A 27,393-nucleotide genomic window follows, 5' to 3' on the forward strand; every position below is an offset into this window, starting at 1 on the left:
GGCGGTGCTGCTGGAGGGAGAGGTCGAGTGTGTTCATATGGCGGCGCATGGCACTGAGTGTGGATCTCAGGATGTGACGGAACAGCAGTCCGAGAAACATTTTATGTCCCGGAGATACCTGTAATCCTGGGTGGGTTTGAAACATGAGGGATGGAATTTCAGTTGAAATCCACATGGGGTAAGCTGGAGACGGAGACAGTCACTGAGAAAGGAGATATGGCTGTGAAAGCAGGTTTTAGTAAACACCTTGTCAAACAGGAGAGAAATGGAAAGCAATGAAGGTGAACAAGGCAAAAGAGAGATTCGAAAATCCTGACGGAGAGTAGAACAAAACTTCTTCAAGGTAGGCACTTCTTGAAGAGAAGTGACAGTCAATTAAACACAGACATAAAAACAAAAAACTGCGGATGCTGGAAATCCAAAACAAAAATAGAAATACCTGGAAAAACTCAGCAGGTCTGACAGCATCGGCAGAGAAGAGCAAAGTTGACGTTTTGAGTCCTCATGACCCTTCAACAGAACTAAATAGAAATAGGAAAGGGGTGAAATATAAGCTGGTTTAAGGGGGGCGGCGGGGGGGGGGGGGGGGGGGTGGGGGGGGAGAAGTGCGGGGTTGTTGGGACAAGCAAGCAGTGATAGGAGGAGATAGCCAAAAGATGTCACAGACAAAAGAACAAAGAGGTGTTGAAGGTGATGATATCTAAAAGAATGTGCTAGTTAAGAGTGGAGAGCAGGACAAGCAAGGTAGCTCTAGTGGAGGTGGAGTGAAATAAACAGAGGGTGGAATACATTTAAGATGATGGAAATAGGTGGGAAAAGAAAAATCTATATAAGTTATTAGAAAAACAAAAAGGAGGGTGAAGAAACGGAAATACACAGGGTGTGTTCTTTGCAGACAGAAAGAACATGTACATACACTGTATGTAACTAAAGAAAATAAGCGGCAGCTATTTGCTAGTTTATTCTTCAGGGCTATACCTTGACCAAGCGGAGTCAAGCTGCCTGGTTTAAATTTCAAACAGTGCTTGGCTTGCCAACCAATCAGCACTCCTCTCATACAGTATAAATTTGTTCTTTCCCTTGGATTTGTATTCTTGTGAAATGTCCTGATGTGTGCAAGACGAAAAGCTTTGAGAAAATGTCTTTTTTCCAGCAATACTCAAATTCTGTACTACCAAATGACTGATTTCAGGAATTGTATTACTGGAGCTTGGAAATTATCTTTAATCCATGATACCCCGACTTTTAGTGCCTTTGATCTAAAATATTTGGAAGTATTTTTTCTGAACTGGGGGAGTGTGAACTGAACTGGGAAATGATCAAAATGCACAAAATAGTGATACCTACAAAGCTGTATGTGAGATGTGAATACCTAAACCTTGTTACAACCAGAAGTCTTTCTGTATTTAAGACAATATTGCTATTATACTGTCACATGAAGTTTTCCCCTTGATTTATATGTTGATACTGACTGGGTTGGATAGGAATGTTCTCACTATAACATCCCATTGCATTTAAAATAAATACAGAATACTGGAAATACACTCATACTTTCTGATGAAAGGTCATCGACCTGAAAGGTGTTTTTCTCTCCATAGATACTGCCAGATTTGCTGAGTATTTTCAGCATTTTCTATTTTTCTTCCAGATTTCCAGCATCCACCGTATTTTGCCTTTGTATTCCATTGCATTTGTTTTTTTGTATTCACAGCAGGATTGTACACCAGCCTCAGAGGCTGTCCTGTGCTAAGTTCTTTCAGGGCTAATTCTGCTTTGCTACATACTTATAGCCAGTTCCTGACAGAGAACTACTACAGCAATGTTTTGGCTGACTTTCAGTCAGTGAGAGTCAAAGAGAGGTGTCCTTGTCAATGATTATTCCAATAAAGTGAAGGGTGTTTAGTGCTTTATGGGCTGTGTGAATCTAGTTTTAATTTTGTAACTTGTGCAATTCCAAGAATTTAAGAGAAGCACTGAAGCTCTTCATTGACTGTATATGCAATCGCTTTGGAGACTCTCTCTACTTGCTAAATAAAAAGAATCAGAATTGTTTTGCATCTGAGCTAAATGTTGAAAAGCATTTACTTAAACAATATCTATGGTAAATCAATGTAAGCATGCTGCTGAACCAGTGTGAGCTGGCTACTTAGCTAAGTCCATTTTCTGGTTTGGCTCATTTAGATTGATTATTAGATAAACACTTGAAGGAGAAGATTTTGCAGGTTTACTAGAGAATAGCAAGAGAACGGATCTAATTAGATAGCTGTTTCCAATAACCCTGAAAAATGTTCAAGTATTTATCTTTTTGAAAGTTATTATTGAATCTGCTTCCACCACCCTCTCAGCCAGTGCATTCCGGATAACAACTTGCACCGTTTTTAAAAAAAAAAAATTCATGCTGCCTGTAGTTCTTCTGCTGTTTAATTTAAATCTGAGTTCTCTGCTTACCAGCCCTTCTGCCACTGAAAAGTTTCTCCTTATGCACTCTTATCAAATCCCTGTATGATTTTGAACACCCCTATCACCCTTAACCTTCCCCACTTTGAGAGCAACCCCCCCATTTCTCTAGTCTCTTTGTGCAACTGATCCTGCATCTTTGGTATCGTAGATGTTGACGTCCTTCCTTAAGTGTGATGCCCAGAATTGGACTCTATCTGGGGCCTAAGCAGTGATATATTCAGGTTTAGAACAATGTCCTTATTTTTATAATCTTTGCTGTTTACAAAGCCAAGGATCTAAAACGTTACTATCAGCATTCTCAATTTGTCCTTCAACCATTTGTGTATGTACAGCCAGGGGTCTCCATGTCCTTGCATCCTCTTTGAAATTGTACCATTTTGTTTATGTTGTCTCTTCTAATTTTTCCCTACCAAAATGCATCACTTCATACTTCTCATTTAAATTGCATCTGCATGTTTTCTGCTCATTTCGCCAATCCTCCTGAAATCTGTTCCTGTCATCTTTGAGATTTTTGTGTCACCTGAAAACTTTGCAATTGTGTCCAGCAGCCACAAGACCAGGTCTCTAACATGTATAGTTACAACCGCGTTATGCTCCCGGGTGAGAGGGGATGAACTGGCTCCCCTTTTTTATTCAAGCCTTTGGTTGGCCTCAATAAGGTGAATTTAAAAAGGATCCCTTCCCTCGTGGATACCTTTTCCTAGTCCAAATGTATTTATGTTTTAAAAGGAGCCAATTTAACCAGGCTTTCTTGAGCCAGTGAGTTTATTAGTTACTAAAACGTGAAAAAAATAGTAAAAATGCAGCACACATACAGGCAGATTAGAAATGAGAAGAGAGTCCAAAAATAAAAGTTGAAGATAAATTAATCAGTCCTTTGGCTCCTCTGTGAGGAGTAGATGGTGAAACATTGTGTCTGTTAAGTTGGATGATTCCGATAGAGCTGACTTTAGCAGTTGAGCAGTTTGGTTTGGAGATTCTTGGCTCTGCAGGTTAGCTGAAAGTTGTTGTCCTGTTTCCTTTTCGACTCTGGCTTTGCTGACTTGTGACTTGTCTCCAGCAATCAGAGAGACACTTTTTCACCTGCTAGCGCAGGAATTCCTAGTTGATGTTTTCCAACTGTGACCTTCACAGCACACATTAGCACAGTAGAACCAGAACACCAGACTAGCATATGGAGCAGGGTTTGCAGTTGGCTTTTAACCCCTTTTCTTGTGTATCCTTGGAAGGGAAAAACAAACATCTTTTACCCAGAAACTGCTTTCTTTCATCTCATGCCCATAGCCTGGGATATAACTCAACAGGAGGTAGTTTCTGCTGACATGGAAATTAGCCTTTATTAACTCCACAACCACAGGAGATTGCAGTTCACTTTTTGCTTTGCATATTTTCCTTTGAAGTGCCTCTGTCTGAAGTAGGTCTTAACACCTTTTTAGGTGTGATATTCTGTTCTTTGTAGACTAGTTGGTCAAGTGTAATCCACATAGGAATTTTCCAGCAAGTGGTTACTTTACAGTTTCGGTCAGCATTTGCTTGTAAGTCCTTTTTTTAAAAAAAATGCATGCCTTACTTAAAAGTTAAATATGTCTGTAAGTAATTTGGGGATATGATCCATGGGCATGACCATATATGAGCAATGTTCAGAATAAGGACCACAGGAGGTATCAATGTACACTTCAAATAATATTCAAACTTGTATTCACTTGTAAACTGTTGATGCCTCTTTTTTGTTTGGTGGAAAAGAGAGGAGAGGGTTGAGTATGATGTGGTATATGGAATGTCAGGTGCTGGGATTGGGCAGTAGAAAGATTTTATTATTTTAACATTATTCAGTGTTGTATTCAGGTACTAGCAGTTCTTCAATTTCTAACTAATGGTGTGAGGTTAAACTGGCTCTTTTAAAGGTGCTTTCTTTTTGGAGCTAGATGTTCATTTGATTTTCTTGTATGACAGCCATATATGTGGTACATGTTTTCTATTTTGGTTAGGAAAATGTTATTGCCCTGACAACAATCTACAATGATTAGACTTGTCAGTAAAAGCAATGCATTGGAAAAAACACTAATGAAACTTTATAGTTCACTTTCACTTTAGCCCACTCATTGAAATCATTAGCTGCTTAAAAAAAATAACTTTACATTGTGCCTTTCACAATATAAGGATGTCCCAAAGTGCTTCACTGGCAATTAATTTAATTTACAAGTGTAGCTACTGTAGAAACTCAACCTGAATCTCTGGAAAAGAATGCTGAGGTGCTAGATTTTATCACGTTATAAGCCTTGGAGACATGAACAACAAACAAAGAGACTATTGATAAGTTGAATGCATTCAAGATGTGGACAAATTGGTGGATGTTCCACATATACACAGACAGACTAATGAGGAAGTGCTGGAAATGGCTGAAGAAAAGAGGAAATTAGCGCATAACATCAGGGGAAAAGGATGCAATATTTTGGCCATGTCATTAGAGCGGACAGTAGACAGATGATTATGGGAAGGAAATATCAATGGAAAAGGCAGGAGAGGGAAGCAAAGGAGAAAACATGACTGATATAATGGACTGGATGCAGTTGACCTTTGGAATGTCTGAGAGGTGCACAGGTCGGACAGAGGTGGAGGTGGAGATGAAGCTGACATCAATAAACAAACTGTTCTAATGTTAGGAAATATGGCAACCAATTTGTGCATGGCAAGGTTGCATAAACAACAGTGAGAAATGATTAGATAGTAAGATTTAGTGATATTGATTGAGGAATAATGTTGGCCAGGACACAGGAAGAATTTTGCTTCATGGAGTAGTTGGGATCCTTGACACCTACCTGAGGGCAGGCGCCATCTCTCTTTAATGCCTCATTTGAAAAACGGCAACCTTGACAGTCCTGCTATGAAGCATCAGCCTAGATTGTGTTTAAGTATCAAGTAGGGTTTGAACCTAGGTCGTTCTGGCTGAGGCGCAAAAGAGGGCCTTAGAGTCAAGGCTGACATGTGAGGCTCCATCATTTAGCTTATGTAACTGTTGATGCCATCTGCAAAGCAATTACAATACTGCTTGCTTGTGGGGAAATTTCTTTATCATATGTTTGGGGAAAATGTTGACATTTCTTTTAGACTTGTTTTGTAAACTTCAATCCCCCTTTTTCCAGCATCAGAATGTATTCTGGGGAAGCTTTACATTGGTTTATAATCTGTTTTTGCAATTTCCTTCATCAGAAAGCTACACACCTGGTTACACGTTGAATTGTTAGATTGCTGCAGATTAAGTGACAACAGGTTACTGTTGAAGAGATGGCGCTGCCATTCAAAAAGGACCTGGAGAAGTACAAGGATATTGATGAGGATGAGCTTCTTGGCAAACTTAGCGAGGAAGAATTGAAACAGTTGGAAACTGCCCTTGAGGAACTGGATCCAGAGGTGGGGATTGAAATTCTTGTTTTTTTTCTTCTCCAGAGATGAAGTAACATGTGTTGGAACTTGGTATCGCTTCAAAAATAAGCTATTCAACATCTATTTTTGGAAAAGTTAAACAAGTGGTAATCATCTGAGGTTGGTGGATAGAAATGTTTAATAAAATTTCAGGAAAGATTCCAATCTATTTAAACCATTGGATGAAGCAACCTTAAATTCACTACTAAAAGCTTATTATCTTCCGCTTATGTTATGTAAAACAAGCTTGAAATATTATGAGACTATTTTGCTAACATTTCCCATTCCCTTATCCTCTAGCTGCCCAATGATAACGTTTTTCCCCAGATCTTTGATTTTAGGCATTTTCCCACAGCTACCTAGCTGTTCAACAATTCAGTGGAATGGAAAATTGAACTAGTGTTCCATTCTTCACCACCCAACAGTTGCCATGCTGCTGCACTTGATTTCATTTTGAGCAACACAATTATATGATAACCCATTGCAGCAACAATAACTTGTATTAAAGTAGGGAATATGTAAGAAACCAGAATTGGCAGAGTGCAAAGATCTGAGGGTTGTAGAGTTGGAGGGGTAAGATCATGAGGGATTTGAAATCCAGAAGAGAAATTTAAAATTGAGACGTTGCCAGACTGGGAATCAGTGTTAGATCAGTGAGCATTAGTGTGATGAGTGAACAAGGTTTGGTGCAGGTTCGGATGCAGGCAGCAATGCTTTGGATGACCTCTAGTTTATTTGTGCTGGGTGGAAGGCTGCTCAGGAAAATGTTGGATTAGTCAAATCAAGAGGTAGAAAAAGCATGGATAAGCGCTTCAGCTGCAGATGAGATGAGGCAGGAGCAGAGTTGCATGATATTAGAGTTGGAAATAGGCAGTCTTGGTGATGGTGTGATCTGAAGCTCATCACTGGGTCAAATATGACACCAGGTTTGTGAGCGCTTTCTTCTGCCTTCTGTATTCTTATTCTGTATTCACACCAGTCACCAGTTCATGAACATTTGGACATTGTACTCACAGCACTGAAACATATATATTCTGACAATAAGTTTAATATGCTAATAATTGTGAAGGGAGGAACAAGGAAGAAAAACAAAAGGTAGAACTAGGCTCGCTTCTATATTTGTAACATTTATATTTTGTCATCAAACAATGTCTTCAGTGGAAGCCACATACATTTCAATATTCTGAATCTAAGTTTCATATTCTGTCTAATGTTATTTTACAAGTTAATGTATATTTAGAGAGAGACCAGCATTACTTGTGCTATTTGTAAAGCTTGAGACTCTTTTTAAAGTGTGCATGCTTTTGCATGTGTATCTACATGTTTAAATTGTTTGATATATTGTTTTGTTCAGACTTCTAAAATAGTGCATTTTCTCTGATGTTCTAGCATTCACTGCTGCCAGCAGGCTATCGTCAGAAGGACCAGACTCTCAAAACCCCAACAGGCCCCTTTGATAGAGATCAGCTTCTAGCATTCTTAGAGAAGGAGGCATTGGAGTATAAGGACAGGGAGGATTATGTCCCTTTCACAGGGGAGAAAAAAGGTACTGTACGAGCCTTACTAGGGGCTGCAAGCTCTCATTGTTCTCCGGCATGCTTCTGTCTTCGGGGAGGGAATTAATGATGAATTTTTAAAAAAATAGAGACCGACCTCAGTTTTACTACTTCGATTTATAAATTAAGCAACTGCAGAGGGATAAAACCACATTCAAATACACAGCAGTTTTAATTAATCACTTCATCTGACACTGTTTTAAAAAAAACCCTTCATTATGACATTTAATCATTTCATTTTAAAAAAAATTCACTATTTTTAATGTAAGTGCTCATCATATTTGGTAACTGAAAATTTTTCAATTTTTTATATGCACATTCTAATAAATTGTTAAAATACTTTGACATTGTTAAAATAATCTTCCAAGGTTCAATACTTCCCAACATCTGTGATTTAAATAGAATAGAAAGGTATGCTCTCCATTTTAGATAAGATTTTGTATGGTAATGCATTTATTTTTAGACATTAAATGGAAAACATTTGTTTCATTAGGGCATTTAGCAGTCAAAGAAATCCCCTGAAGTAGGAACAATCTGAAGTTTGATTACAGGAAGGATAAAATTATCTAGAAATATTTTGCATTAATTGGAATTGTGCAGTCCCTGTTTCTGATTGTCAAACATGTTTTAAAAAATGCAAAGATTCAATTATGCTGTAATACAATCCATATGAGAGAATTTGAAACATTCCTACAAGGCATCAGAAATGTTAATTACAGTATTTAAATATGTTGTAACTGAGGCGAAACAGATTTTAAAAATTATATAATAGGATTTGGTGTGGTTACCATCTATTATATTCGTTTTTTTTTTCTCAGTTGATGAGAAATGTTAGTATTGGTTGGAGGTGTGTATTTAACTCCAAGACGAGTTTTTGCAGAAGTAACTTTAACCCCATTAGGAGATGTTAGAAGTGGAAAATTCCAAAGCATAGCTGTATTAAATGCACACTTAATACTCTAATTAATCTCTTATTCTAAGCAATTTGTCTTGACTACTTCAGTGACTGCCAAATTGTTAGTACTTTCCTCCGTTTCGAGTAACGCTGAGAGTAAGCTTCCCATGACAATAGTACAGTTTTTAAAGGCAGAGCTGCAAGATCTCAAAATTGGGAAGTAAAATTCCCAAATGCTTACAAATTCAAAATCTTTCTAATTACAAATCTGCTGAGATGATTGGATCTAGGCGTCAGTCCCTTTTGTTTTTGAGTACTTAGTGATATTCTTCAAACAATCATTGGTCTAGAATGGAAATCCCCAAGTTTGAGATTGAAGCCATGTTTTTACTGAGCAATAATTTAAAGTCTATGTTTGCATAATGTTAGGTTCCTGAAATGAGATCTGTCTTTGTGTGTGTCTGTGTGTCTTCTTTGTGTGTAAACCCATGCATTGCCTTGATATTTAGGTGCAGATTTTTCCAAAAAATATAAATGAATTTTAAGACCATTTGGATCAGAACACTTTCCACATGTTTTGTCCAATTACAGAATATAAATAACATTTTATAAAAGTATATTGCTAGATTTCAAGTTTTAAGTGGGGTATAGATCTGTAATTTTGTCACAAAAAATACTTTTAAACACATGGTTATACTTTATATCTTCGACCCCCTGCCTCCAACCCCCCGACTCTCACCCCTGAACTCTCAGCCCAAGCCAAGTTCCATTAATAAGCCTATAAGAGCTTTTTACTTGAATGGAATTCTTGTAACTTTTTGTGGCTAGCAGATTAGCACAATTTATTTACTTTGACTATCCTTGAGCTTTCTCATCCTTTCATTGATGCTCTACAGCTGAAATTGATCCTTTCGGGTCTGAAAATTGTTGCGATCTTAGAGAACTGTAACTTTTTTTTAAAAAGTAGAAGAAATCTAAAATCCTAGTTATTCACAAAGGATGAAGCTACAAGATTCCATTGATTAAAGCAGAAGAATTTTTATTCTAAAAAGAATCAAACAAAACAAACAAAATACATTTCAGTTAATCAACTATACTGTAAAATCCTGTTAACTCTGAATTAACAGGCAAATTGCAGTCCATTATAAACTATAAATTGCACATTAAATGGCAGATACAACTGAGATAGATCTTACAAATTGGCTGAGCAATCAACTCAATGTATAGATCATCAAACTCAGCCACAAAGTCCTTCAAAACTCTTTCTTTCAGCATCTCCACCAGGAGCTAGCCTGATTCCCAGTCTACACGCACAACTATCCTGAGTTCTACGGGCACGGTCTTCACCAAAGGATCATGCATGCAAAACCTCCAACTTGGTTTCATTGGCTTCAGTCCACCAATGTTATGCAGTTGTTTCTGTTACACTAAGATTTGTTTATTCTCAGATTCTGGATCTAACCTCCTCTTCAGCTTACCTGTATGACACAACCACGCCCATCAATGTCCATTGAGCCCTGAGGGTTCTCTCTGCCCTTTTATATGTTTGAACCAGTTTCAGTCTCCCCAAGAAGTGTTGGTTTCCGATCTCACTTTCAGTTTTCATTTCCTTAGGGTGGAATTTTACACCAGCGGGATTTTATGGTCCTTGGAAACTTTTTTTTGACAGGATGAGGGTGTTGCGGGCTAGGCCAGCATTTATTGCCCATCCTAATTGCCCTTGAAGGTGTTGATGAGCCGCCATCTTGTACTGCTGTAGCCCATGTGGTGTAGGTACACCCACAGTGTTGTAAGGGAATCCCAGGATTTTGACCCAGTGACAGTGAAGGAATGGTGATACAGCTCCAAGTCAGGATGGTGTGTGGCTTGGAGGGGAACTTGCATCTATTAGTGCATCTGCTGCCCATGCCCTTCGAGATACTAGAGATCACTGGTTTGGAAGGTGCTGTTGAAGGTGCCTTGATGAGTTGTTAAGTTGCATCTTGTATATGGTACACACTGCTGCTGGTGGTGGAGGGTGTGAATGTTGAAGGGGGTGGATAGGATGCCAGTCAAGCAGGCTGTTTGTCCTGGATGGTGTTAAGCTCTTAAATGTTGTTGGAGTTGCACTCATCCAGGCAAGCAGAGAGTATGCCATCACATTCCTGACTTGTGCCTTGTAGATGGTAAACAGGCTTTGTGGAATCAGGAGTCAAGTTACTCGCCCAGAATTCCCAGCCTCTGACCTGCTCTTGTAACCGCAGTATTTATATGACTAGTCTGGCCCAGTTTCTAGTCAATGGTGATCCCCAGGAAGTTGATAATGGGGGATTCTATGATAGTAATGCCATTGAATGTCAAGGGGAGATGGTTGGATTCTCTCTTGTTGAGGATGGTTATTGCCTGGCACTTGTGTCGTGCGAATGTTACTTGTCATGTATCAGCCCAATATTGTCCAGGTCTTGTTGCATGTGGACGCGGACTGTTTCTGTATCTGAGGAGTCTCTGATGGTGCTGAACGTTGTGTAATCATCAATGAACATCCCCACTTCTAAACTTATGATGGAGGGAACGTTATTGAAGCAGCTGAAGATGGTTGGGCCAAGGGCACCACCCTGAGGAACTCCAGTGATGTCCTGGGACCGAGATGATTGACCTCCAACAACCACAGCATCTCCCTTCATGCTAGGTATGACCCCAACCAGTGCCGCTTTATTCCCATTAATTGCAGTTTTGCTAGGGCTCCTTGATGCCATACTCGGTCAACTGTCAAGGGCAATCACTGTTACCTCACCTCTAATGTCCATGTTTGGACCAATGCTGTAATGAGGTCAAGAGTTGAGTGACCCTGGAAGAACCCAAACTGAGCGTCAGTGAGCAGGTTATTGCTAAGTGCCACTTGATAACACTTGACGACGCCTTCTGTCACTTTGCTGATGATCGAGAATAGACTGATGGGGCAGTAATTGACCGAGTCAGATTTGTCCTGATTCTTGTGGACAGGACAGACTTGGGCAATTTTCCACATTGCTGGGTAGATGCCAGTGTTGTAGATGTACTGGAACAGCTTGACTAGGGGCACGGCTAGTTCTGGATCACAAGTCTTCAGTACTACTGCAGGAATGTTGTTAGATCCCATAGTCTTTGCAGAATTTAGTGCCTTCAGTAATTTCTTGATATCGCATGGAGTGAATCAAATTGGCTGAAGGCTAACATCTATGATACTTGGAACTTCAGGAGGAGGCCGAGATAGATCATCCACTCTGCACTTTTGGATGACGATGGTTGCAAATGCTTCAGTCTTGTCTTCTGCTCTGATGTGCTGGGCTACCCCATCATTGAGGATGGGGTTATTTGTGGAGCCGCTGCCTCCAGTGAGTTGTTTAGTTGTCCACCACCATTCATGACTGGATGTGGTAGGACTGCATTTAGATATAATCTGTTGGCTGTGGGATCGATTAGCTTTGCCTATCACATGCAGCTCCTGCTGTTTGGCTAGCAAGTAGTCCTGTGTTTTAGCTTCACCAGGTTGACATTCACTAGGAGGGTCAGTTTGCTTTCTCGGTTCCCCTGCACAATTAGGACCTGTCTCAAAAAATACAAGCTTTGAAACTACAGATTCCATCACGATGAAGATGGAATGAAATTCCAAAAGCGATTACCTTAGTTTTTCTTCCCCGAAACATGGACTTGACTGAGGTTTCAGATGTCATGGATGCTTTGAAGACTTCCATTTGGGTGGAGCTACTGGAGCAATATCCTCCAAACCAGAGCTTTGGTTTCTTAAAATCGTAGAACGTTTACGGCAAAGAAAGAGGCCAGTTGGCCTATTGTCTGTTTTTATTGGTCGGACTGCATCAGTCACAAGAACTAACTTAATTCCTGGGGCATTTCCTTCAAAGCTTTACATCAAATCAAAAAATGCATGTGTTTCAAGCATACAAGCATTCTTGCTTTTGTTGCTTTGTCTTGGCCATTATGCCTTATGTAAGGTTTGCTCACCTTGCTAGAATTTGAAGATTTTTTTTTATTTACACAAATTTGTTCCAATGTGGCTTGGCTTTACATTATTGTGCACTGGATGTCTGACATAGGATTGCATACTAGTATCCTCAACAGGTTAAAGGTTCTTTTATAAACACCAATGATGCATGGCACACCAGCTAACTTATTGGGGGTTATCAGAATCTTGTTGCTGATATCAGCTAAATCTATCTTTGGTACCGATAATTGCAAAGGTAAGAGTTTAGACAAAATAGCTGATTCCCAGCTGCACAAATGGAGCCTTGTGACTAACGTGATGTGGCTTCAAAATTCTTAAGCTTAAGAGCCTTCCAGATTAAAAATTTCCCAACTCTAACATTGTACAAATTTGGTTCTCTGGGGTTATGGTGATGACTTCACTTCCTCTGTAGAAGAAACTCCTTTCTAATAGATGCGTCGGGAATGTGAAGCATTACCTATAGCATAGGTAAATTTGTTACTTATGCATTATAGAGTTAAGCATTGAAATACAGCAATCCTAATGTAAACCTTGCCTTTTGAGATTGCAAGTAGCAAGTGGCTTTAACCCTTTGTCAATCATTGAGTTCTACATGAAGATGTCTATTCTTCCCAATGTAAACATTGAGGTCAGGGATAACTAAGGGTCTGAACAGTCTTCACGTACTTCAGTGAGTTGAAACTATTTTTCTCTGCTGAAGTCAAATGGCAACTTATAAATTTTTATGTAAAGATAATTATCTAATACCAGTGTAATTCAGTGCTAGAGAAGTGTCCCAACCAGATTTTCAACTACACTGAGGAAACGACTGAATACCTAGCTTCAATAGGATATCATGTTTACTAAATTCACAATGTAGGCTTCCAGATGTGCTGGGAAAACTGAATTACCAAACAGCATGGCCAAAAGGGCTAAAAACACAATGTCAATTCAGTTCCAGGTCTGAGAGATTCTCTGCACGTGGCATAATTCCTAATATTCTCAAACCTGTCCAATTGATTTTATCCTTTAAACCCGTGTATGATTCTAGTGAATTTGCCTTTTATGCTTTCCAAGGCCGATATACCTTGTCCTGAGATTTGGTGCCCAAAACTGAATGCAATACTCCAGATGGGACATGACCAATTGAAGCATAACGTTTAAAATCCTACCCCCTTGAGATGAAGTATACTGTTAACCTTTAATTACTAGCACATCACTAGTTTTTGGTGATTTGTGTACAGGACACACACATCTCTTTGCTCCTCCACAGCCCCTAGTCACTCACCATTCAAAAAAAAATCTCATTTTTATTTCTCAAATATAAATATTAATTATATTAAAAGCCTGAGGCCCAATATATATTTCTAGAGGATTCCTTTCCCCTGTCTCCTTCACGCTCAACTCCAAGTGCATGGAGCACACTGACTTTTGTCACTAAGATTTCAACCATACAATCAACTGCCCTGCTGCTTCCCCCTAGCCCACCAGGCCAGACTTTCTCTAAGGTGCACCCCTTCCCTAGCCATGAACTCACACAATTTTGTAGTTTGTCCTCACTTTCCAATCATGCCCTCTCCAAGCTGAGCTTGTCCATGAAAACTACCTGCTGCTCCCCCAACTTAATTCCAGCTAAACTGCTGACCACCTGACTTCACTTCCTAGCTCCCATGTCAGCTGATATTGTTAACTGTTTCTCTCTTGGATGCTGCCCCCTCTCCTTCCAATTCTGCAGTGATCAGCCCCTCATAAAACCAGCCCTTGACCCCTCTGGCCTTTCAAATTATCGCTCCATCTACAACTTCCTGTATCTCTCCATTGAACATGCTGTCACCTTCCAAATTCTGAACCTCGTTTGAATCCTTCCGATCAAATTTCCTCCCTTCCTTAATACTGAAACGCCTTTTGTCAAAGTCATGATGAGCAGAGGCAGGAGTGGAGTCAAGTGATATTGGTGGTAGAAATAAGTGGTCTTAGTGATGATGATTAGCTATGTGTTCAGAAGTCAAATACTACACCAAGGTTGTCAACAGTCTGGTTCAGCGTCAGGCAGTTGCCAGGTAGAGGAATGGAGGCTGTAGCTAAGGAATGGAGTTTGTGGCGGGGTCTGAAGATAATGCTTTTGGTCTTTCTGATATTTAGTTGGAAGAAATTTTTGACTATCTACTCTGAATGAGGGACAAGTCTGACAACTTAGACAGTGGCCAAGAGAAGTGGTGGTGACTTAGAGGTGGATGTCATCAATGTAATTATGGAAACTGACTCAGTTTTTCTTTCTGGTACTGCTCCAGTATGTAGTTAAGAAATAGGAAGGGACTAAATATAGATCCTTAGCAGACACGAGGGGTAACAGGAAGAGAAGCCCTTGCAGGTGATTCTGGTTACAATTGGATAGATAAAGGAACCAGGTGAGCGCTGGATAGCAGTAGAGGGGTGTTGGAAGAAGATGGTTCATTCAACTGACTGCAGCAGATTGAAAAGTACAAGGAGGGATTGTCTCAGACATTCCCTTCAAATACTTGGGCAGAGAACCAACAGATCCTAGAGATATATCTATGTTGAGTGCCATTATTTTCTCCACTGCCATCTTTAAAATTAATAAATCAATAAGTTACTCTGACATGTTTTTAAGTTTCCTTGTACCACTGGTATTTTGTCCTTTTCCTTCACTGTGAAAACAGGACTCATCTAACAAACCTGCCATTTTCTTGTTATCCATTTATAATCTCATCTGCATCAATCTTTAATTGGCGGGCCTTTACCATTCTCTTTCTCAATATATTTAAAAAAAAAACTTCTAGCTGTCTGCCTTAGTAGACAGTGATTAACTAAGCAAATCTACCCTTTTTTAACCTCCTTCCTTTATCCCTCGCTGCCTAACCTATGACAGCTTAACATGAGAATTGAACCTCAATCATTACTCATTCCTCAGTGCTTTAGAGAAGATTGGGTAAACTCCTAAAATATAAAGTATAATTTTATTATTTCGTATGCTAGTAGACATCGCACAACTTGGGATGGATGGAACTGTTAACAGGTTCACATACTAATTGTCTTTTACTTTGAAGATTATTGTGTCTATGCTGTATAAGCTGGCACTTAATGAGTTGAGCACCAAGATGCAGGAAATCTTTATTTGGCATATACCTCCTGCTAAAAAACTATATATTTTTTAAAAATTTCAGACTACAAGAATCATGGCCAGTGAATTAAGGGTATCAATAGCCAATGTTGTAAAGGTCTCTGATCCCCCCCCCTCCACCATTTTATTGTTTAGGATGTAGAGATGTGTGGTTACAAGGTTCACCCATTTTAAAAGGTACATAAATTTGGTAGTCATCATATAATTAATTTTTCCCTTCTTAGCTTAGCACAGTCATAGCACTGTCTCCTTTGAGTCAGAAGATTGTAGGTTTAAGTCCCAATCCAGAGACTTGAAAGCATCATTCAAACAGGCACTCTCATGCAGCACTAAGAGAATGCTGCATTGTTAGAGATGTTAAATCAAACAGTTAAATCTGCCTGATCAAGATGATGTAAAAGAGTCCATGGCACAGTTGGAAGAAGAGCAGGTGGTTCTCTTGGTGTCCCAGCCAGCATTTTTATATCTGAACAAAAACCACCATTCATTTCACTGCTGTGTGCAAATTAGCTGCAGCATTTACCTGTGTACCAGTGATTACATTTCACAATTATTAATTGGCTGTGTTTTGAAGGCATGACCTTTCTTTCTAATTTATTGGTCTGACTCTTGTCCGGGTGATTCCTTGATACTAAAGTATTCTGGTGAGTACTGTTGCAGAAAATGGTGCTTTGACCTACTAGATTACTGGGAGCGCTATGAACTTGTTTCGTAATATAAATAAGGATTGGAAGCTCCATCCATCCAGAAAGGGGTGGGTGGGGGTGGGGTGGGGTTGGTGGGGTGGGGTGGGGGGGGGTTGGTGGTGTGGGGTGGGGGAGGAGGTGGGGGGGAGGGGGGGGGCGCGGGGGGGGGCAGCAGCTAGTGTCTCCCCATTTCAGTATCCAGCTTATGTTTTTAACCTGCATTGCTCTATGCAGAGTCGGTCCTAAGTGTTACTCTGGATTACTCTTGCAGATATTTTTTCTGGCACCCCAATTGCTTTTTACAAATTTGAACCCATGCCCTTTCTGCTATAACTTATCTAACCATATTCTGGATGTCACTTTTCTATTTTCATTTCATAGCTTATAGACCTATAGCTGCAGTTTATCATGGCTAAAAATCTTCAATTGCCCTAGTATTCCTTCATATCTCAAATAAAAATGATATGGAATGTTTATTTTGGTGCATTAAGCTCATAGGGCTGTTGAGTATCTAATGGTAGCAAATATCTAATTTTTGAGTTCAGTAACTACTGAAATAACTGGATGGTTTATTTGTGCTGTTTTGAAAACTGGCTTCAAATGGGGTACGTGAACTTTTCTAATTATTTTGAAATGAGTAGGCCCTTCAACCCCCAAGTCTATTCTGCCATTCAGTCAGATCATGGCTGATCTTTGCCATCTACCCACTGGAATGTAAACTGGATTATCTAGCAATCTGTTCTCTATTCTTCTTGACCTACAGTAGTTAGTTATTTGGAAAGAACATATTTTTCCTTCCAGTATCAATACTCCATCTCTTGTATCTGTTCTCCCTCTGTGGAACAAGGGTAACTGGAATGCACAAATAGATTTGACTAGAGAGTGTATTACATAGGAAAAAGCATCTAATAGACCCTCCCTGAATTACAGAAATTCTGTTGCATGTACTAAATATAGGAACACGTCATGCATGGAGTACCTATTTAGCATGATGCTGGAATTAGATTTACATTCTAATGTTTTTTCTTCATGAATTATGGTGGTGATGCATGGACTGTTAAATGCCAACCTTGTGTTGCATTTAAATTTATTGTTCCTGATTAAAGGTAGCCTTTATTTTGGATACCTTGCATGCCTCTGCTGTTTCTCTTATCTATTGTCCTTATTTTGCTGGATTTCTGTATTTGCTAACCTATGCTCTCTGCTGCGCATCCTAATGCCAACCACAGGAGCAGCAGCTGCCACTGCCTCTGCCTCAGGTGAGACTTCCTCAGTTGAAAAATTTTGTTCCTGATCATTTCTTTCTCCACTCACACCACCACTGCCTTTTGTTAAAATTTGAACATTTGATTACTTATAGCTGTTCATTTTAATGTTCAAAGACAACTGGGGTTATTGGTAATACAGTTGAACTTAAACAAAAACTCTTCTTTCACTAATATTTTTCTTAAATCATACCATTTCAAATATTTGTAGCCATTTTTTTTTTTAAACAAAGCTAACATTACCTAATCTGTGGCACTAGTTTGGAGGAGTTGAAAGTGACATTGCAATTGACCAAAATTGCTAAATGCAGTACTGTTTGTTGCTAAATTTATGTATCTTCAGATAATGAATGGAATCTTGATCTCATGCTTTTAGACTTGCTAAATGACCTCAACTGTTTCCCTGGTGTCGTTAAAAACTACTGAAACTTCTGATCGTTATGTAAGGAGGATCCCCGAGTGATTTCATTTGTCTCTACTTTCATATCTCACCCCCATCCTCCTCGTCCTTTTCCTGATTGTTTTTTTGTGTGTGGGTTGTTCAGAATGTGGTACTTTATCTGAATTGTTGGTATTATCAATAGCCTGGATCTGATTTAACAGTCTCAATTACTTAACTTACTCAATGATATAAACTAAACTAGAATGGGAAAATTATTCAACTGACGCATATGTTTGCAGTTAGAATGCTGACTGGATTTGGCATGAAATTTGCCTTGTGTCATCAGCATAATATGCTTGTGATTTGAAACAACTCTTAAATTTTAAGCTGGAAGTATATTAATATTGGGATATAGGGCAAATGCTTTCAGCAGGATTTTTGTAGCTTAATGTAATGTAGCCTAATATGATTTGTAAAGAATGTTGAATTGGCTATCTGTAATAGTTTTTCTGTAGTGTTGGCAAAAACAGTATTTTCAATGTGGCCTTTGAGTACTTGCCTCTCTGGTATTGGTTTGGTAGGTAAGGTAAGAACTTTGACTCCTGATCTCAGCTGATGGTTGTGGTGGAAATTCCTTGAAACCAAATGACTAGTTGGAAAGTGGTTATAGAGAAAGCCAGAAGGGAGAATTCCTTTCGCTACACTTCCTACATGCCTACTTATCTATACTTCTCAATTAAATTGATGGTGTGACCAATTCTTGCCAAATGCTGCAGGAAAAATTGAGATTTTATGTGAATAGTCCTTGTATACGTTTTATATCTTTAAAGTATTTGAGGAGTTTAGGACCATTACATTACTGTGTAAGAACTTCAGACTGATTGGTCTGTAATGCAGTTTTTATTAGCTGAGTAAATTCTTGAAAATGGTTTTAAAATCTAAAAACTTGGTTAAGCTTTATAAGACTAGTTAGACTCAGAATGTGGTAGATTGAATAACAAGATTTCAAGTGGAAGTGAGAATTTATAAATGATGTTTTTATAAAAAGTTCAATCTAAATTTAATATCTGCGAAGCAGGTACTTAACCAACAGATTCCAGATCTGGGTTATGTTATTAATGACCACTGATGGGAGCATTAGCTTTCAGCATGTCTCTGTTGCACCTTTACCTCTGTGTAGTTGTTTTGTAACCATTTTGCTTACCCTTTCTGTAACATAAATGTCACTGAGAGGATGTTTAGCTACAAATCAAATATTCTCTAGAAATATAAGTAATGAATATGCTGTGAGTTGGCAATATTCTTATACTCTATCTGGGTATGTGACCAATGGTATTTGGCTAATATCTGCGGATTTTTAAAATGTAAAATATACAACAATTGGGGGAAAATCGACAAAAGTAGTTCAAACTAATGTGAACCAAGAGTGCAAAATGTTGAACTGTCAGTTGAGAGAACCAGTTTCAATCCCAGCTGCGACTGACCCTTGTATTTGTGGAGCATTGGGGAAGGAAAAGAGATTAAAATAGTTGGCCTCACCTTGGTCAGCCATGGGCAAGGAAAAATTGACCATTAATGTTCAAATATTTGAGCTGATTGGAGTGACAGTATTGATGTCTGGATTATGTCTATAGATTGACCTTTATTTTGGGGTGTATGTGAAAGGTTTGCATTCCACAGAACGTAACTTGCATACCCTGGTTTTTTTTGTAAATATGATCACCTTTGAGCAATATTTGAGTAATATTTAATTTGTTTATTTGCCAAAACTGCATTCTTGCAAAAGTAAAAACAGATTTAGCTTGAGGTTGCTAATAACCATACCAATGCTTTCGTGGGAGAGCACAGATTTTGAGAAACCATTTATGTCTTAAAGCTATCAGGTAATTACTGGAAAAGCATAATAAAATTCGAAAGTGATTGCAGGCTAGAATTATAAGATGCTTTTGAACTCCTGATCTGGACACATTACAAACAATTTGAAGGGCCTTGCGTATGGGATAGGGATGTAATTGAGAGATGATAATGTGTGTGTATGTATGTACGTATCCTCCCTCCCTCCGGAGCACGAGTAGATCATTCAGCTCCCCAAGTCCATTTCGCCATTCTGTTAGATCATGGCTAATCTCTATTGTTATTCTATCTACCCACTGGAATGTAAACTGGATTATCTAGCAATCTGTTCTCTATTCTTCCTGATTTAGAAAAGTTAATCCAAATATGAAGAACTGCTCAGTGTAAGAATGAGAAGAGATCTTGAGAAAATAATTACCAAGACTTCGATTTGGGGTGCCTTGTTGTATGGGGCTAAAATGTGGACCTTGAGAAAAGCAGAGTTCCAGAAGTTAGTTGTGAAAATGGCTCTGGAGAAGGATGGTGCCGTTCAGTTGCAGAAGTTCCTAGCATGGTGGAGGAGGAAAGATCATTAGTGAATACCAAGCAAAAAAAATCAATGTTAGACTGATCATATTCTAAGGCATGAGAACTTGCTGAAGGAGTTAAATTGAAGGAAGATTAGAGGGATGTAGACCAAGAGGAAGAAAGAGAATGATGATTTTGGACAACAGGAAATTGAAAATAGGGAGGCTTCTATGAACAACTGAAGATGAAAGCGCAAGGCAGCAAGCTGTGGAGAAATGATTAGGGAATCTACCCTTAGGCAGATCGCTACTACAATTAACTGGAAAAGGCATGTTTTTCCTTTCAGTATCAGTACAGAATCTCAGGTACATCTATTTTACCTTTGCGAGGCTAACAGTACAGGTTTCAACATGCATTTCACCCTCTGGTTACATTTTGAAAATCTTTAAGAGAATATGAAGTATATATTTTCTCAAGCAGTTCTAAAATATTTAAGCAATATTTTGGGTAATTTGAACTCTTACACAAAAGGATGTAGGGCAGTTTGTGGTGATGGATGTGCTAAAGCATTTCAGTGAAGAGAAATAGGCAGCTATTAGTATAATACGAGGTGATCAGAGAGAAATTTTTGGAGACGCTTTTGAGGAGGTGACAGAGGGTGAGGGACCAGCTAGTGTAGGTCATATAATGCTGAAAGTTCTTGCTGGTGGGTATGTGGTGGTTCACAGGAGGTCAGACCAGAGAGTGGAGGGCATGAGCTGGGACATGGAGCTAAAAGATGCAGAGCTAGAGTGAGGGTCCGCTCCATCTTGGGATTTATCAAATAGGACGAGCAGCTGGAATTGAATGTTTTTGGTTCAAATGTGTGTGCGCGAAACCATAAAGACTGAGGTTTCATTATCATTTCATTATTTGATTATTTATGATCAAATCAGACATATGCACGACTTCCTGTTTATATAGACTTCAGGAACCTGCAGGGCTGGCTTTCTGATGTTTGTTATTATCCAGTAGAAAATGTTGAGGCTGGACAGGTACAATGGACCAATATTTTAAAATCTTTCAAGCACCATCAGTTGGATAACCATATGTACATCTAAGGTTTGTGTTTTGTGAGAAGCGATTATCATTCCAAACTTACAAGCTTCTTGATCCTACTGTTCTGGCATTTAGTTTCCATTGAGGCTGTTTACTGCTGCATAGCATTTCCAATGGTTTAACTTTCGAAATCTCCAAACGTTTGGGCCATGCACCATTTATCATTCTTTATAATTGATTCATTGACACACACCAATCAACACTTCAGTTTTAGGATATAATTCTGGATTTTCTTACTTGTAGCATCAAACTGTTAAGTTATATAGATTGTGCAATTAGTACTTGATATCAGTTTTGGCATTATAGCATCCATGGCAAGTTATTTCGATTAATACACTTCTATCCATCATAACACATCTGAGTGATTGGGCTAGATGCTGCAAAAGACAACTGAAGATTGCATGCACTTGGTTCATTGTACAGTCAGATCTGATTTATCCAAACCTCATTGCCCCAAATGTCTGGGGATCTGAACAAGTTTCAGATCAACAGCCATTTTCCATTATAATTATTTTTGTTAATACAAAACCCTGTAAAATTCTGAATCCAAATGGTACAATCTTTGTAGTAGTAATCAAACTTTACTGTCCTCGCTAAGACTGTTGCCAAGTTATCCCTCCTAATTATAAAACCTCCCAAGGTAAGATTTTTTTTGTAAATATCAAGTTTCTTATTGCCTAGTTTTCCTGTCATTAAAGAATAGGCAAATGTAGTTGTACTCTAGTGCACGTTGTTGCCAGTAACAAACTGGCAGTGCATTTAATGTGCATTCCATTCTTACACTTAAATCATTTAAGGGACATGGAAAGATTAAGAGTTTGAATAGTGCAGGGACAGGTTGTGAAGCTTGAATTTGATTAATTCTGTCAGTTTGTAGGCTGGCACTTGAAAATGACCATAAATGCTGCTATTTTGTGATTTTAAAACACAGTTAGTTCACTAATGTCCTGCAGAAAGAGAAACTGACACTCCAGCCTGTATGGGCCTAACTTTGACTTGGATCTAGTCCCACACTATGCAGTTGATGTTAAAGCCCTCTCTGATTTATCAAGCCATCTGATCGAAAGAGCAATAGCTGAAGAGTATTAACCACCTTTTTAGCACCTTGGGTGCAGCTTCCTCACTCAACATTAAAAATAAAACTTTTTATAATTCAGTTTTTAAATATTTGAAGTGGGCAAGGTAAGAGTGTATGTTTTTGAATATTACATTAGCTGCTTATTATATCTGTCCATATTTGCTCTGCTTTTTATTCAAATTAGGAGGAATAAAATGGTTAATGTCAGTTCTGTTTCACTTGTGTTCAGTAATTGCAGGACTACTAGGCATTTGATAAACGAACAGTGTGTAATTTTTGAACTGAGTATGGAATTAGTAACTTGATTTGACATTTGCTCTCTTGGCTCTTCATTTCCATTAATCTGGTGTTGACTTTCAATTTGTAAAGTAAGTGGACGTTCATAATATATTCGGATAAACCCGGTCTGACTTTATTCCAGAAGCTGTCACATATTTTTGATTCATTCTTGTGTAATTTCTGCATCCGGAGGCAGTTCTTAAGAGACTGATCAACAGGAAACAATAATGTAATCAATTTATTGTCATTTAAGAACTGATTCTTCCTGCATCTAAATGTCAATTGATAGTAGCAATCTGTTGCAGAAATAGTTTAAGCAAGGATAGCCAAGATTATTAAAATTGGAGATTAACAAGATTATGTTCAAAGTTGTGTGTCTGTGCAGCTGTGATATAGCTGTGTAGTTATAATGTGTTTAATATGTTTAAGGACTTGATAGATTTCCATAAATATAGACAAGAATAATAGCAAGCTTAACTGAAGAGCAAACCTTGGAAGAAACTCTTAGCTAGGGTATATTCATATACTTTCCTTAAAAATATAATAGTTTAATCATTTTGAATTTGGCGCACATGTGGTGAGTAACTCTCATCCACAAGGAACCATAGGCATCTCTTTCTCTGAGATAAGTGTTTAAATAGCTTGAGGGGCTCCAATCCACACCAAGCCTGGGGCAAGGCAAGGAGGCAGCCCTCCTTGAACTACCACAGTCAGTGCAGGGTTTGAACTTGCACCACTGGTGTTATTCTGCACCATACGCTAGGTGCACATGTAAACGTTTTTAAATATGCTCGCATATAACATCTTACATCGGGCTCATAACCAATAATATAAGCTATGCAACTTTTTTCAAGTAGAAATCTTCAGACAACTTTTCTGTATAAAAGTCCTCTCCCAGCTTTACAACATGTCATCTATTCCATGAAAGGAGTTTATTCATCCAAACTTGGAATGGGAGTGTTCTGGGTTTTGTTCATTGTTCTAGAATAAAAACATCGAAAATAGTTCAACAAATGTTCCATTCTTTGTATGAATGGCTTTTTAAGCTCATTTCTCGTTCATAACTCTCTAAATCTTGATTCAGTGACTTCTGAAAGTCACTGTACATAACTACTAGTAAGGACTTCACTTGAAAAAGATACTTAGTTTGCTAATTTCCTTGTTTGGGAATACTCCAAAACACGTATATTTTCTTGAAATCAGAAATGCTTGGAATTGTATGCTTTTGAGTAAATAAAGAAAATTACCTTTTTACACAGGAACTTAGGAGCAGGAGTAGGCCATTTGGCTCTTTGAGCCAGCTGCACCATTCGATAAGATCATTGCTCATCTGGTTGAGGTTGCAGCTCCACTTTCCTATCTGCCCCCATAACCCTTGACTCCCTTGTCGAACAAAAATCTATCTAATTCTGCCTTGAATAAATTTAAATACCCAGTCTCCACTTCCTTCTGAGGAAGAGAATTCCACACACTAATGACCCTCAGAGAAAAACTTTCTCCTCATCTCTGTCTTAAAAGAGTGACCTCTTATTCTTAAACTATGTCCCACGAGAGGAAACATCCTCCCAGTATCCACCCTATCCAGTCCTCTCAAGATCTTTGTTTTAATAAGATCACCTTTCATTCTTCTAAACGCCATTGTGTATAGGCCTAACCTGTTCAACCTGTCTTCATGATAAGCCCTTCATTCCAGGAACGAGTCGAGTGAACCTTTCCTGAGCTCTGCTAAAGCAATTATATTTTTCTTCAAATACTGAGACCAAAACTGCACATCTGAAGGATTGGAAAAGCTGCGACTTCATAGCATGCCCCTTTCACCACTGAACCTCAATTTAAATTCACCTTTCTCCTTTACCACTCCCCCCAATCTGTTTCAGCAGGTATAGCTGTCTTTTTTAAGACTATATATGGTTACTGTGTGAAGAGGAAAAATTAGTGAATCAGCATAGTGTCCTTTCTGACAGGTGAGATAGTGATGAGATGTTTGAGCTGAAGGGGCTATAGCAATTTACAAAAAAGGATGAGCTTGTTGGATAATCTCAGACCTTCGTTAACCTGGTGATTACTTGGAAAATAGGAATAGGGATATATTGTTTTCTCATTGCATGTTCTTAAGTCCTTTCTTGAATATTTTAGACCATAAGACATAGAAGCAGAAACTAGGCCATTCGGCCCATCGAGTCTGCTCTGCCATTCAATCGTGGCTGATAAGTTTCTCAGCCCCAATCTCCTGCCTTCTCCCCCTAACCTTTGATCCCCTTACCAATCAAGAACCAATCTATCTCGGTCTTAAATACACTCAATGACCTGGCCTCCACAGCCTTCTGGGTCAGTGAACTCCATAGATTCACCACTCTCTGGCTAAAGAAGTTTCTCCTCATCTCTGTTCTAAAAGGTCTTCCCTTTACTCTGAGGCTGTGCCCTCGGTTCCTAGTCTCTCCTACTAATAGAAACATCTCCCCCACGTCCACTCTATCCAGGCCTTTCAGTAATCTGTAAGTTTCAATCAGATCCCCCCTTATCCTTCTAAACTCCATCAAATATAGACCCAGAGTCCTCAAACGTTCCTCATATGTTAAGCCTTTCATTCCTGGGATCATTCTCGTGAACCTCCTCTGGACCCTTTCCAGGGCTAGCATGTCCTTCCTGAGATACGGGGCCCAAAATTGCTCACAATATTCTAAATGTGGTCTGACCAGAGCCTTATAAAGCCTCAGCAGCACATCGCTGCTTTTATATTCTAATCCTCAAAATAAATGCCAACATTGCATTTGCCTTCCTAACTACTGACTCAACCTACAAGTTAACCTTGGGAGTCCTAGTCCAGGATTCTCTTAAGTCCCTTTGCATTCCAGATTTCTGAATTCTCTCTCCATTTAGAAAATAGTCTATGTCTCTATTCTTCCTACCAAAGTACATGACCTCTCACTTCCCCATGTTGTATTCCATCTGCCACTTCTTTGCCCATTCTCCTAACCTGTCCAAATCCTTCTGCAGCCTTGCCGCCTCCTCAATACTACCTGTCCCTCCACCTATCTTTGTATCATCTGCAAACTTAGCCAGAAAGCCCTCAGTTCCTTCATCTAGATAATTAATGTATAAAGTGAAAAGTTGTGGTCCCAACACTGACCCCTGCGGAACTCCACTAGTCACCGGCCGCCATCCTGAGAAGGACCCCCTTATCCCCACTCTCTGCCTCCTACCAGACAGCCAATCTTCTATCCATGCTAGTACCTTGCCTCTAACACCTTGGGCTCTTATCTTACTGAGCAGCCTCCTGTGCGGCACCTTGTCAAAGGCCTTCTGGAAGTCCAAGTAGATTACGTCCATTGGCTCTCCTTTGTCTAACCTACTTGTTACCTCCTCAAAGAATTCTAACATATTTGTCAGGCATGACCTCCCCTTGATGAAACCTTGCTGACTTTGCCCTATTTTACCATGCACTTTCAAGTATTCTGAAATCTCATCCTTAATAATGGACTCTAAAATCTTACCAATGACTACAGGCTAATCGGCCTGTAATTTCCCGTCTTTTGCCTCACTCCCTTAAACAGGGGGGTTACATTAGTGATTTTCCAGTCCTCTGGGACACTCCCTGACTCCAGTGATTCCTGAAAGATCACCACTAACGCCTCCGCTATCTCTTCAGCTACCTCCTTCAGAACTCTGGCATGTAATCCATCTGGTCCAGGTGATTCATCCACCTTCAGACCTTTCAGTTTTCCTAGCACCTTCTCCTTGGTAATGGCCACCAAACTTACCTCTGCCCCCCGACTCTGTCGTACTTTGGGGATGTCACTCGTGTTTTCCACTGTGAAGACTGATGCAAAGTACCTATTCAGTTCCTCCGCCATTTCTTTGTTCCCCACTACTACTTCTCCAGCGTCATTTTCCAGCCGCCCAATGTCCACTTTTGCCTCTCTTACCCTTTATATATCTAAAAAAGCTCTTGCAATCTTTTATATTACTGGCTAGTTTACCCTCATATTTAATCTTCTCCCTCCTTATTTCTTTTTTAGTTGTCCTCTGTTGGTCTTTGTAAGCTTCCCAATCCCCTGGTTTCCCACTGCTCTTCGCCGCATTGTATGCTTTCTCTTTAGCTTTTATGCTGTCCCTGACTTCCCTTGTCAGCCATGGTTGCCTCATTCTCCCTTTAGAACGCTTCTTCTTCCTAGGGATGAATTTTTGCTGTGTCTCTCAAATTACTCCCAGAAACTCCTGCCATTGCTGTTCCACTGTCTTTCCTGCTAGGCTCATCTCCCAGTCAATTCTGGCCAGCTCTTCCCTCATGCCTTTATTCAACTGTAATACCATTACATCTGATTCCAGCTTTTTCCCTTCAAATTGTAGGGTAAATTCTATCATATTATGGTCACTTCCTCCTAAGGGTTCCTTCACCTTAAGCTCCCTTATCAAATCTGCCTCATTACACATCACTAAATCTAGAATTGCCTGTTCCCTAGTGGGCCCCACCACAAGCTGCTCCAAAAAGCCATCTCGTAGACATTCCACAAATTCCTTTTCTTGGGATCCACTACCAACCTGATTTTCCCAGTCTACCTGCATATTGAAATCCCCCATGATCACTGTAATCTTGCCTTTCTTCGACGCCTTTTCTATCTCCTGGTGTATCTTGTGCCCCACATCCTGACTACTGTTCAGAGGCCTGTACATAACTCCCATTATGATTTTTTTACCTTTGCAATTCCTCAACTCTACCCACACAGATTCTACATCATCTGACCCTACGTTGTTTCTTGCTATCGATTTGATTTCATTTCTTACTAAAAAAGCAACCCCACCCCCT

General features: G+C 39.3%; 1 protein-coding gene across 3 annotated transcripts in view; it reads left to right on the forward strand.

Moving 5' to 3' along the window:
- The window catches only part of tmod2 (tropomodulin 2), a 70,659-nt gene that overhangs the window by 27,605 nt on the left and 15,661 nt on the right, over nt 1-27,393 (forward strand). For all 3 annotated transcript variants that reach the window (XM_041175012.1, XM_041175011.1, XM_041175013.1), the window contains 2 exons: nt 5,671-5,871; nt 7,273-7,429. In XM_041175012.1, coding sequence (XP_041030946.1) covers nt 5,746-5,871; nt 7,273-7,429 — 283 coding nt within the window. In that variant the 5' untranslated portion in view covers nt 5,671-5,745. The remainder of the gene's footprint in view (nt 1-5,670; nt 5,872-7,272; nt 7,430-27,393) is intronic.

This window comes from Carcharodon carcharias, chromosome 26 (assembly GCF_017639515.1).
Source record: "Carcharodon carcharias isolate sCarCar2 chromosome 26, sCarCar2.pri, whole genome shotgun sequence".
Classification (NCBI taxonomy): domain Eukaryota; kingdom Metazoa; phylum Chordata; class Chondrichthyes; order Lamniformes; family Lamnidae; genus Carcharodon; species Carcharodon carcharias.